The sequence below is a fragment of the Triticum aestivum genome, chromosome 2D, assembly GCF_018294505.1.
Source record: "Triticum aestivum cultivar Chinese Spring chromosome 2D, IWGSC CS RefSeq v2.1, whole genome shotgun sequence".
Taxonomy (NCBI): Eukaryota; Viridiplantae; Streptophyta; class Magnoliopsida; order Poales; family Poaceae; genus Triticum; species Triticum aestivum.
The window spans coordinates 176,522,489-176,535,530 of record NC_057799.1 but is presented as its reverse complement, the minus strand read 5'-3'; the positions used below and the strand labels follow the sequence as shown (position 1 = coordinate 176,535,530).

The 13,042-nt window shown below is 46.5% G+C and overlaps 2 protein-coding genes across 2 annotated transcripts; both read right to left on the bottom strand.

Moving 5' to 3' along the window:
- Positions 1 to 2,151: 2,151 nt before the first annotated feature.
- On the bottom strand, positions 2,152 to 3,377 carry LOC123049126 (cytochrome c6, chloroplastic). The gene is made up of 5 exons (XM_044472117.1): positions 3,068 to 3,377; positions 2,832 to 2,914; positions 2,704 to 2,735; positions 2,536 to 2,599; positions 2,152 to 2,451 (listed from the first exon to the last, which is right to left on the bottom strand). Exons 1-5 carry the CDS (start codon positions 3,273 to 3,275, stop codon positions 2,311 to 2,313), a joined length of 528 nt encoding a protein of 175 aa, XP_044328052.1. The 5' UTR covers positions 3,276 to 3,377; the 3' UTR covers positions 2,152 to 2,310.
- Positions 3,378 to 9,572: 6,195 nt separating this feature from the next.
- Positions 9,573 to 10,388, bottom strand: LOC123055736 (uncharacterized). Its single transcript, XM_044479622.1, has one exon. It carries the CDS (start codon positions 10,386 to 10,388, stop codon positions 9,810 to 9,812), a length of 579 nt encoding a protein of 192 aa, XP_044335557.1. The 3' UTR covers positions 9,573 to 9,809.
- Positions 10,389 to 13,042: the final 2,654 nt, after the last annotated feature.

Here is a 13,042-nt window from a genome sequence, read left to right as displayed (position 1 = left end):
AAAGTGTATAACCCAAAGTACAAGGGGGATTGGAGTTCTTGACATTGATGTCCACAACAAGGCCTTGTTGATCAAGTATCTTCATAAATTCTTCAATGGTGCTAACCCACCTTGGATTAAACTGGTATGGGAATCCTACTATGAGAATAATTCTCCATGTGAAAGGGTGGTTGGCTTTTTTGGGTGGAGAAATATGTTGAAACCCATCCCAGAATTTATGCATGGGGGCACATATGAGGCTGGTCAAGGAAACACAATTCTCCTGGCAAGATAATTGGAGAGATATGGCTCTTAAAGTCTACTACCCATAACTACACTCATTTGCTATCGATGACAAATGCTCAATCTAATCTATCCATCAAACTCATGATCTGGAGGATAATTTCAATAGACCACTATCAATTCAAACATTTCAACAATTCCAACTCCTCCAACAGATCTCATCAATTGCAGCAGACAAATGACTCGGATAAATGGAATTACTCCTGGAATTCTTCCAAATACTCCTCAATGAAGATGTACAACATCCTAAAGAATTGAAGAATTTTCCACCATTTATTTAGTAAACTCTGGAAGAGTGCCAACCAGTTGAGTTGTAAGTCTTATTTTGGCTATTCCTACATGATAGAATTAACATAGTGAACCTGCTTCATTGAAAGTCCTTTCACATGCCCTCTTATTCATGTACACTATGTGATGCAAATGTTGAGAAAACTTTGTTACACTTGTTTTGGGAGTGCCCTTTTGCTCCGAGCAGCTGGGACTCTATCACACCTCGAAAAAATGGAGACGTCTGATTCTATGACCCATTCTATGAGGAGGTCAGATTGGCATGCCAAGTACTTCCTAAGATTTTTAGTTAGAGGAAAAGACGCCCAAAGGGCATCTTAGATATGGTAATTATCAAGAAAAAAAGTTTGTACAATGGAAATACAAGTGTGACGATACATGAAGCCGTCGGTAGCCCCAATAGGGTGGTGCGCGAGACCGAAAGTACCAGAGGGAATCTCACATGAAGCGTTTACCCAGGTTGGGCCCTCATTGCAGAGGTAATACCATTCTCCTGCTTGGATTTGCTTGATATGACGGTCGCCTCGTATGAGAGGGTTATAATGAAGGTGGAGGTGAATCTATGGAGACTAAGGTGGAGATTATTATGTGTCTCGGCTGTCCCCCGGGTCTCACCTTAAATAAGGGGACGAGACCTAGGGATGCATGGTTTACTAATCAACAAGAGCCCTAGGTGTTCCTAACTTGTATGTCTAGATGTTTAACTAGACCATGTCTTGGCCTGTTGGCCCCCAGGTCTGTTGACTGGCTTCTCGATTAACGGGCCACCTTTGGGACTATGCACCGTCAAAGTGGACACAGAACGACCAGTAAAAAAATTACATTGAAAATCATACCAGCATTCTTCTTCCTCAGATTGTACGTTGTCCGTTGAAGCTTGAAAATTGCACTGAACCAACAATAAAGTAAAAGGACACCTGCAAACGCTCTCGCCATACCAGGCTTTATTAAACCGCAATAATCACTCACTGTTTGGAATGAGATCACATCGCTAAAGAAACGTTGGTTGGAGCATCAGCCCATGCAGGACAGACTTGCAATCCATTACCACCGGTCCAGAGAGTTGGAGAAGGTGGACCATGTTGCATAACAACATTGAAGAAGATGTCGAAGTCACCACACCAATAGCCAGACAATTGCTCTCCTTGATAGATACACGGACTACCAAGCTCCAAGGAAAGCCAATAGATCTAGCAACACAAACTCTCAAAGGTCCTTTGTCAGTCCATTTCAAACGTTGTCGATGTAAGGAGAGACCGGAGAGACCATAATTCAATAGGTCATCATTGCCACCTCTCGTTGATGTCGTGAGGGAAACAATTTTCCTTGAAAGCATCATTATGGGTTGTTGGAATATTTGAATTCAGCGCAATGACAAGATCTTCAAAAGTGCCCCTCCACATATCCAAGGATGGCACATCAATCTGAAAGATAATCTCAGAACTGTTTTTTTTTTCTTTTTCTCTCGGAATAATATCAGAACTGTTATTCACAAAGCTAAGTAGATTAAAGCAAGCCAGCTCACAAAACTAGCCAGCATCTCTTATGTAGGCCTTCTATTTTTTGGCATGTAATCTTCGATTACGTGAATAACTATTTTCATTTTATTAATATAAAATTACTTAGAACAATTGTTCTACAGTTTGCGAGTCAAAAAAAAAAAATTTAACCTCATCAACAGTTATGGTTTCAGCCTCCTCGCGAAATGGAGCCAGCACCTCGTGTTCAACCCTAATCGGATCACTCGACATCACCGTCGATCTTTGGCCACCCGTTCTCTGCTTGCGATTTGACAAATGCTGCAAGCATCTTGATATCCTCTTCAGGCAGCCGGGGGCCGAAGGTACACTGCCCTCTCGGCGTGCATTGCTCTCCATAACCCTACACACACGACGAGGCTCATTCATAGTTGCAAAACGTTTACTCCTGTCAACGACGTACATAATGGGTGCAAATTTTACGTACCGGCATCCTTCCCTTCCCGTAGTAAGTGATGTTGTATATCTCTTCCTCCGTGGCAACTCCGTTCCTGAAGCAAATTCAAAATTTTCTCTTTGCCACAGTCAATATAGACCGAATAAGAAATTGAATGCAAGCTGTAGTTTAACAAATGGCTCTGCCATACGGCCATACCTCTCAAGATCCTTCATGGAGAGGGTGGCGCCCTGGACATGATCAAGCAGCAAGCTCAGAACAAAGGGATGATCTGAACCTGGAATTTACAGTCGTTTCGACCGTGCAAGGGATTTCAGCAAACTCACCGGCTGTAGGATGTTCCCTCCCGTGTCGTGGCACCCGATGCACGCTTTCCGGAACAGCGCCGCGCCTTGGGATTGGGCAAACGCTGCGCAAAAATAAAGGAAACGGATGAATGCCATGTGGTCGATCGACAAGCAAAATTCAACGTATATTTTGCCACACCTGGTGTGCACAGTGCATGCAATGGATCGAAGTCTAGAACAAGCATCTCTACTGACAAGCGGCAGGCTAGGCAAACCTGGTGGAGTACCGGCAGGAATGCCAGGAGACGCGGCGGCGGCGGCGAGGAGGAGCGACGCGGCCAAGAGCGGCGCGGCAGCGCACCGTCTTGCGGCCACGGCGAGAGAGGCAGGCGCCTGCTTCAGGCTACAGCGGCACGCCGTCCTACTCCGAGAACACTGAGACTGCGGCGCCGGCGGCCGCGCGGCCAGGGAAAGCTGGTGCATCGCGCGCCCACCGGCACTCTGGCAGCGGAGGCTGCTGCCGGTTGCCTCGCTCGAGGTAAGATAAAGAACTTGTTCAAGGAGACGACACGTAGTAGTAGCGGGTGGAAGGATCGGGTTGGGGGAGGTCGTATTGGACGCTCGTAGCGTCCAATAGCGAGGCCCGGGTCCGACTGGGCCAGACCGTTTGCAACGTACTTCGTCCGGTTGACTGGTCCATTTGTATTTCGTGCCCTAACAAAATATAAATATATACCTTGTTTGTCACAAAAGTTATAGTGTTGGATTCATAGTTCAAAGATATTTCCAATGATATTATTTTAATGGTATATAACTTATTTTTTGTTGGTTTTTTTCAAAAAAAACTTTCAATCTATTCATCTTGGCAGTACAAGGAACACTACAAATAACAAAAATTACATCTAGATTCATAGACCACCTAGCGACGACTACAAAAACTGAAGCGAGCCAAAGGCGTGCCATCGTCATCACCCCTTCCTCGTCGGAGCCGGGCAAAACTTGTTCTAATAGACAGTCGGGAAGTCGTCGTGATAAGGCCACATAGGACCAGCGCACCAGAGTAACAATCGTTGCAGATGAAGAGTAGAGTAGATCAGAAGGATCCAGCCTGAAGACACATGAGCGTAGACAAACGACGAATAGACCAAGCAGCTCGACCAAAGATGGATCCGCCGAGACACATCTCCACACGCACACTGACGGTGCTAGACGCACCACAAGAACGGGGTTAGGCGGGGAGAACCTTATTCCATCTTCAGGGAGCCCCCGCGGTCTCGCCTTCCTAAATAGGACACAAATCCTAACAAAACTCAAAGCAACATCTAAAAACTAAGCCCTCCCACCGGCAAGGATCGCTATCCACCAAGTCTTTATGGCCGTAAGGCCACCGGAGACAAGGCGGACCGGCGCTAGCGCCGGCGGGAGGCGGAAAAACCCTAAGCGTGGGAAAGGAGGCGGCGGCTACGTGATTTAATTGTTAAAGTTTAACTCAAAATATAAGAAGGATTGATAAACCAAACGGAGGTAATATCGACCAGCACATGATGGTGTAGCGCACACTGTAGCGACCGGTCTCACTGTGTCTACCGGTTTTTCACCGTAGACGTATCTGCACTGTTTGGTTCACTGTAGTAGGTTAAAAAAATGCGGTTAACATTGAAAAAAAGTGAATATATCTTGAAACGCAAACATTTTTCAAGTTTGTGAACATTTTTTTAAAACCCTATGTTTTCCAAATATTGAACTTTTTTGTGAAAATGCGAACAGTTTATAAATATTTAGAACAATTAATTGTCTAAATTCAAGTTTATTGATAAGATCGAATAATTTTTAAAAATTGAAATAAAAAACAAATTTGTGAACATCATTTGAAAAATAAACCATTTTTTATAATGCAAATATTTTTTCAGAATTAAGAAGATTTCTTGAAAAAGGCTAACATCTTTTGAAGATTCCCAAACAAACTTTGAAAAAGGGAATTTTATAAAATTCCTGAATAAAATTTTGAAAGCAGGAGATTTTTATGAAATTCTTGAACATTTTTGAATTTACGTTTAAAAAAATTCGAAACATTATTTGTAAATCTTGAATAATTTTTAAAAGAGGATATTTTTGTAATGTGTAACAATTTTTTAAAATTCCAAACATTTTAAAAAGGCGAACTTTTAAAAAAGAAAACAGTAAAAGAAAAACCATTCAAGAAAAGAGGACAGGAACCCCCAAAACCAGTCATGAACCTTATGGTAGGTTCCCCAAAACTGGATAATGTAGTACCTTATCTATCTACGCAAAATGGGCCAACCCGTCACTCGGCCACTCGCCTAGCACCGGCAGTTTTGTCGCATTATGCGGCAAATAGAAAAAAGAATCAGGCTGACCCACAAAAATATGTGCTCCTTCGACTAGGATTTTTAGGACTTCTTTGATTCAAAAGAATTTAATAGGATTTTTGGCGTTGAATCTAGCTTTTATATGCAAAAACACCAAATGTCACATATAAAGTAGCACAAACACTTTAAAAATACCCTTACAGAAATTTAAAAATACATCCAAAACTTTGAGGGCATCGAAATCTTGTTCCTCCTTCATGCACCTACGGCATGCCGTGCCAAAGCTCGTTGCCGCCTTTGGGCCTCTGTTACAACGAAGCAAACATGTTTAAACCCAGTAGTTTGTAGAAGCAACGACCAGAAAGTTATCAATGTAGACGAGAAGACGCGAGCAGACATGATATGCGTTGTAGATGGCTGCCTGGGTGAAGAAAATGGCAAAGAGAGCTTATAGAATACCCCAATTCCGGCTAGATGAGATCGGGGAACCTGATCTCGTACGCTTCCTAATGAGGCTAGCCAACCTTCGTTGGTTAGAACTAGAGTTGGAGTACCAGGACAGACATCCACATTGTTTGCTCCACACGAAGACACATCGAGAAAACTTGCAGGAAAAAAAAAACCAAACTCGGAGAACAGATCTAGGGACACGCCATCTTCCACACGCCTCCCGACGACACGAAGAAACATCATTGGAATGAGGACGAGGCCAGGATACTTTATTCCATGCCAACGGCGACATCATCATCTCGCCACCACAGAATGGAAGTGATTGTTTTCGGGTCGATAGGCCCCCGCGTCGCTCCCGCAGGGGCGACTCGGGCAGCGTAACCCTAGCCCGCCGCCGACCCTCTCCCCCACCTCGCCTCTCCCTCGTCGCCACCGGAGGTGGCCGCCGGCTCGCCGCTCGGCCGCCGGTGAAGGTGGCGGCGAGGATCTGGCCGCTCCGTTCTTCCTCGGGGGGCTTTGGATCCGTGGCGGCGGCCTCGGCTGGTGGATCGACGCCGGGTCTGGTGACCGGTGCTCGTTGGTGCTGGCCGTTCTTCCTCGGCCGCAGGGGCGGCTAGGCGGCGGCAGGTGGCGGCTGTGGTGCGGGCGTCTCGGCGGCGCCCGATCCAGATCTGAAGGCCTCCGTCTACTTCAACCAGGGCTGCCTCCGATGGTCCTGCTTTGGGCGGCTTTGTCGCCGGAGTTGTACCTGTTTGGCGGCTGGAGGTGGGAGGTGGCTCCGGAGAAATCCGAGGCCAGCAGTGCTGGCCACGACGGCGGCGACGCCCGAGGGCGTTGTACCCTTCTTGTAGGCGCCGTCCAGGTTGCCTCCTTCCCCTCTTCCTTCCACCCAGCTCGTATGCCGGGCGAAAGCCCAAATCCTTGCCGGATCGAGCGACAGCGGCGCTCCGGGCGTCGTCACCCTCTTGGGGGTGTCGTTCGTGGTGAGCTTGGGGTGGATGTGATGCTTTGGTTGCTTGGAGGCGGTTGGTGGCGTGGTTGGAGTTCGTCTGGTGGCGGTGCGTTGGCGCTCAGCCGCCTAGGTGCTCAGCCTCGGAGTCCTTCTTGCACGGTGCTTGGTCTTCAGCAGCCCTGCCGGACTCGGCGGAGCGGTGCTTCATCCTACTCATTGATGGCGGCGTATCTCGGCGGCGTGGCGCAGTGGAGATTCGGGGTCCGATGTGTGGCGATGGACTCGCGCAGGAGGACGAAGCTGTCTGGTGTCGTGGTGACGTCGATGGCTGAGTGGCCAGACAAGGTAGAAGCCTCAATATTTGCTCTGAAGACGGACCTGTGAAAGATGGCGGCGACGACACACGAGTGCGTCAGACCGGTTTGTACCCCAGACCCGGTATGTGGCTCGGCTAGGGCTTCCGGCTTTTGATGTTAGGCTTAGGTGAGTGGTCTGGGTAGTGGCCCAGCTAGCACCCCTTCATCATTTCGATGTTAGGCTTAGATGAGTGGTCTGGGTAGTGGCCCAGCTAGCACGCCTTCATCATTTGGATAGGAGTAGCGGCAAATGTTGCCAAGATGGCGGATTCAGGCATATTGTTGTAATACTTTGTAAGGTCCTCAAGAATAATCAATAAAGTGGCCGCATGCATCTCCCAGATGCAGAGACCGGGGGTCATCCTCCTTTTCTAAAAAACCACAAAATGGAAAAATGCTAAATTTATTCTGAGCCCAACCACCACCAGACCAAAGACCTAGGGTCCCCGCCTCCTTCCGGCACCGGAGCTACAGACGAAGGGAGAGGGGGTCCTTGGATTCGCCGGGGAGTAGGGTAGATTAGCCGCCGCCTGTCACCTAGGTTGGGGAGCGGGAGAGAGAAAAATATTATATTCACGACCCGTGTGTGGCTGAAGGTGGACTAGAAAGTATTTTATATTGGTTTCTTTTGTTTTTCATGTGCTATCAAACACTCTTTCATCCAAATTCCTACATGCCTCCTTTGATTCGTAGAAATTTCATATGATTTTGGGAGGAATTGGATATTTAGGAATTTTTCTATACTGGTTGTTTGATTCACAAGATTGGAATCCTTGGGAATTTTTCCTTGGGATTCATCTTCATTACATCCACTCAAACTTCTTGTGAAATTCTTTTTTTTTTCCGGGTTATCAAGTTCTTTTTCATCTAAAAACACGAACAACTCCTTTGATTGAAATGATTTTTGGAATAATTTTTTCATCCACTCAAACCTTCTGATATCAAACCATGACAGGTGCGCTTCAATTGACAAGAGGAAGATCGCATTATATATTGGAGTAAACTTCCCATCCACTCAATTATCTTGATAGCAAATTGTAACGGGTGCGTTTCAATTGCCAGGACGGACGAACGACGCAAAATCACAACCTAAGTCAAAATTATCACGATCGAAGGTCTAACACGAGGGATAAGATTTTGAGCAAAATAGCTTTAGAGAAATGGAAGGCCAAATGCACGGCCAACAAATGGACGGAGAAGCAGCCAAAATCTAACTTTCGTTCAACAGATAGATGCACACCAATAACAACCAAACTTTTACAAGCTTAGCACCATACGAGGTTGGCTTTAAATACATCCAGATACATCAGATCAACAAATACTGGGAAGATATTAAAGCCTTTAAAATTTAACAACAGAGAAGAAATATGTACAGAACTCCATATTGAAATTACCTTGTAAGCTTTTCTGCATAAGTAAAAGCTTTGGTCAAACCAAGGATTTCATAGCAGAGTTCACAGTGAAACTAAGGCACTGATGCGATGTGCCACCCAGCTCCAGCCGGCGCACACTCACCCGATGTCAGCTAGAGACATTGGACACAGCCGATGGTTATAAGGAACTCAAGTCATGGATAATCTCATTGGTGCATGACCAGCCAACAAAAGCAAACATCTTGTTTGTTCATCTCAGAATAGCAAATGCAAGATACCTGTTTTTGCTGTCAGAGTCACGATTGCTGCCTCTAAAAGTCTAATTTCTGCTGCATCCTTGCAATTTTCGTAACTGGTTACCAGAACATCACTACCCTCACGATGGACCCCAACAATCTCAAGTGCACGAAGCTACAAAGCCAAGATAGAGCCTACTATGGGTGATATCGTTTATGCTTTGAATACACTATTGATGGTAGAAGTGTTGAATTTAATGATCCAAAGTGTCAAATCAATTAATCAAAAAGGATATTGATGAGAAATGAGAATATGGAATTGGCAAAATATCTTTAGTATTTCTAACATAGAGGCGACTAACTAACTACTACTCCCTCGGTCCCTCCGTCCCATAATATAAGATTGTTTTGCAAGCTATTTATATTATGGGATGGAGGGGGTAGTTATCAATGCTGGAGTAAACTTATGTCCCTCGGTGCTCTCTTTTCACACTTGAAAAGAACCATAAACAATTCCGTGTGTTCTTTCTTTTAGGGACAATTGACGATCTGAAAGCTTTAGCTTTAAATCATACATTGGATCAGAGTTAAGTAAAAACCTATAAACCTTTACCCAAAAAAGAATCTATCAATGTACTCCCGTCGTCATATTGCCTCTTTCCCAAAATATATGTTTTGTTATAAGTCAAACTATTTGAAGTTTGGCCAAGCTTATAGAAAAACATGGACATCTATTAAAAAATCAAATAAATACACTCAAAATATATTGCATGGTATATCTACTGATATTTATTTGGTATTGTAGATGTTTATATTTTTCTCTACAAACTTTTACTTGGACAAAATTTCACAGTACAAGGTTTCATAGTAAAACAGTTATGTGGAAGCCCGAAGATAACCATGTAAGATTTCAGCAGAAATCATGCTTCGACCTTTAAATCACACACTGTAATCACTAATCAGCAACACTAGCTATAACTGTTGCGTGAATCAGAAAAATGAGAGAGATGAAAGGGCAAATGGAAGACAATATTCATCGTTTCAAAGTGACAAGGAGATAAACGAATCTATTATCCAGTAAACTGATAATAGTTAGTAATTCATGATTAGAAACGTGCATTTGGAATTGAAGTTATTTAGTAACAAGAACACGTCTTGTCTCCAGAGTCCCTGGATCCTCTCTTATCTTACTATACACTCTATGCATAAAGGGGTGTTCCCGAACCAGGCCACATCTTCAACATCAGTGAATTTACAGAAAATCGTACAACAAAACAGCATATGAATGTACCGGATCACATGGGGTTTGGGTTGCGTAGGTCATGTATGGGCCTCGAGGCATAGGGAGAGGTCGATGCGCGCGCGCTCGCACTGGGAGCGCTTGAGCGCGGTGCCGGAGCTGCCGCAGAGCGTGCGCACGGCGTCGGTCTCGCCGGGGCAACACATGCTCACCACGCACTCAGCCAGGGCCCGGTTGAGGTGTCGGCACAGCACCTCGGGCTGCAGCGGGCCGCGGGCGGCACGGCGGTGGCACTCGGCGAGAGCCCGATGGGTCGAGGCGCAGGGCCCCGGGACGGGCACGGCCGCAGATTCGGCCTCGGGTTGTTGTCTCCCGCGGCCGCCGCCGCCGCTCCTGCTCATGGAATCGGGGGAGATCGGCGCTTCCGCCCCACCTTTGATCGCCCCTCCGCTCTTGGATTTGTTGGTGGTCTGCCTGGTCAGAAACGACCGCCGCTCCTGCTCATGGAATCGGGGGAGATCGGCGCTTCCGCCCCACCTTTGATCGCCCCTCCGCTCTTGGATTTGTTGGTGGTCTGCCTGGTCAGAAACGACCGCCGTCCCGCCGGTTAGGGTCACCCGAGTTGATGGGTCGGCCCATGAGCTCGCCCAGAGGCTCATCCAGAAATAAGAGATGAAACCTCCTACAAGCCTCCTCAGACTCTCGGCCGTCGGATCGGTTTGCTTGATGCGTTCTGGACCGTTGGATATCGCTCCTGGAAGACCTCGTCCGTCGGATAAAAAAAAGTTACCGCTGGAATGAATAGTTACCGTCTCGTTCGTGCCACCGCGCGTAATTACGCTGCCCCGCCGAGGGCATTTCTGTCATTTCACACACAAGGGTATAAATCACAGTGGCTCCTCTGGAGATGACCTAGCCGCCGCCTCCTCCCGCACTCGTGCCCCCTCCCCTCTTCCCAGCCGCGGCTCCCCACCCTCTTCCTCTCGCCCCCCGTGCCGCCATCTCTGCCTCCTCCCCTCCGGCCGCCACCTCTGGCTCCTCCCCTCTCGCCGCTCGTCCTCCTCCTCTCGCTTCTCATCCCCGTCGCGCCTCCCTCCTCCTCCCCACGGAATCGCAGGCGGCCCTCCCTTATGGTAGCCGCTCTCGGTGATGAAGGGCGGCGGAGCCAGGAGCAGCAGCGGCGGGTTGATGCGGATGCGGCTGCGGCTCCCCTAGTGCTCCTCTCGTGCTCCCTCTTCTCATCGACGACTTCTTCGACTCCCTCCTCTTGGCCCAGGTAACATGGCCGGTGGCGGCGGCGGTGGATGTGGGGATCATGAACATCACCCTGTAGAGAGGATCGGCGACGGCATGGGGTGGTTGCTCCAGCTGTTGTTGTTGCTTGGGGCTCAGGGTCGGTGTCGGCGTGCTGATCTTAGCACCCCTGACCTTCCTCGTGCAAACCCTAAGCATGGATTGGTGGCGGCGGCGAAGGGAGGAGGCGTGGACTGGGACGGGGTTGGGTGAAGGGGAGGCTGCACATGGTGAGGGGTGGCAAAGATCTCATCCCCTCCATACTCCAGCTTCCACTGCACACTGGTAGCCTCTTCTTTCTTTCTCTTATCTCTATTTTACTTTGTGCTTACTCTGTTGTGCTTGATTGCTTGCTACTTGCATTGAACATCAATGAATGCCACTATGGCAGCAGGGAGTAGTAGCAGTAGGTCAGCTCGGTCCCAATTGCAAATTTCTTTGTTATTGTGTACTGTTATAAGCAATGAATCTTTCGGATGACCTTGGTGATTTCAGAATCTGAAGTGCCATATTTAGTTGCACTGAGAGAGAGAGAGAGAGGGAGGGAGAGAGTGTGTGTGAGTGATGTTAACCACAGTTTCCTTTTGTTATCCAGATTGGAATTGGCCGGAAGAATGATGTAGACTTAATAGTTGACTGTTCTATTTGTTGTTAATGCTAGTTCCACACATATATGTTGTTGATCTAGCTATTAGCATTATGGTGGCATACTTATGTATGTTATTTCTATTTGCAATGTTGCCCATTGGATGGCAGTGATTGTGTTGCTTGCACTGTGCTTGGGGTTCATATATTTTGCCTGAATGTTGTCGTGCCCCTCCAGAGTTATTTATCCATGTCGTTGACCGCCTCTGTTATGATAGTTCTTTAACAAAGTGGTCACATTCCACAGGAAGAAGAACCCGTAGTACTATGAAGTTTCCGCCAAGAGAAACTACAACTTTGAGAAGCACTTCCTTTACCTTGCATGGAAGCTGGTTAGGTCATTGTCTCTCTCCCACATTGCTTTCTTCGGAATTGGCTGGCCTACCTTGTGGGTATCCATCTCAGGTGCTCTTCTTCGCCGTCCACTCGATGTACCACGTGCCCTGCAGTTAGCAATCTTTCTATCTTTTTAGGAGTCTTGATGTGTTATTTTCTTCGAAATGGATGATTTGTTTATGCGTGTTTGATAATATGCTTTGAAATGTACAACTTACTGCTTATTAGATTGGATTATACATGTTTGATTCTCTGCTTTGAACTGTACGAGTACCTGCTTATTAGCCCTGGAAAATGAATGGCTTCGATGGGTGTATGTGTGGTCAAGGGATGGTTTGGTTCATGCATCGTACTTACACTGTGTTATTTGTTGTTGATTTGTAGCACAAGCTGACATTGTTTAACATCTTAGGTGGATGTGCTTGGCCAGAAGAAGGCATGGACGCCATCAACCTCGCCCGCTTCTGCACAACGCAGGTATAGCGAATCGTCCTCCCTTCTAAGTTGTTTCCATATAATTGGATGAACACCCGCAGTCCAGTTTGGGCTCGGGCAGTGTGTGTTCTTCTCGAATGCTTAATCTTGATGCTTCATGTGATTCAACATCGATATTTTGTTCCTATTGATTTACATGTTATACTAATGAAACTTTAGTTATCAAGGGTGTATAATATCTTGGAAGCTTAGTGTTGTAATTGAATTTCCTTCTGCGTTAAGCTAAAAAATGTTCATCTACGTTGATTTATTTTTAGTTGAGGATGAAGGAGCAACATGCTCATAGTATTTGTATGAGGATAAGTTTGTTTTGTCGTCACATGCTCATTCAGCATCAGATGGTCTATTTTAGCATTGTTGGTTCATATTGTTTAAGGATGTGTCTATTTTGTCAGTACTGATATATCCTTAAGCTCCTATCTGATTAAGGATGTGTTTCTCTTGGTACTGCATGTCCATGCTAATTGAGATTTCTTGGTAGGCGAAGACTCCTCTCGCGCCCTAGACTTTAATTTAGTTACCTCTCGTTTGTGCCACCACGTGT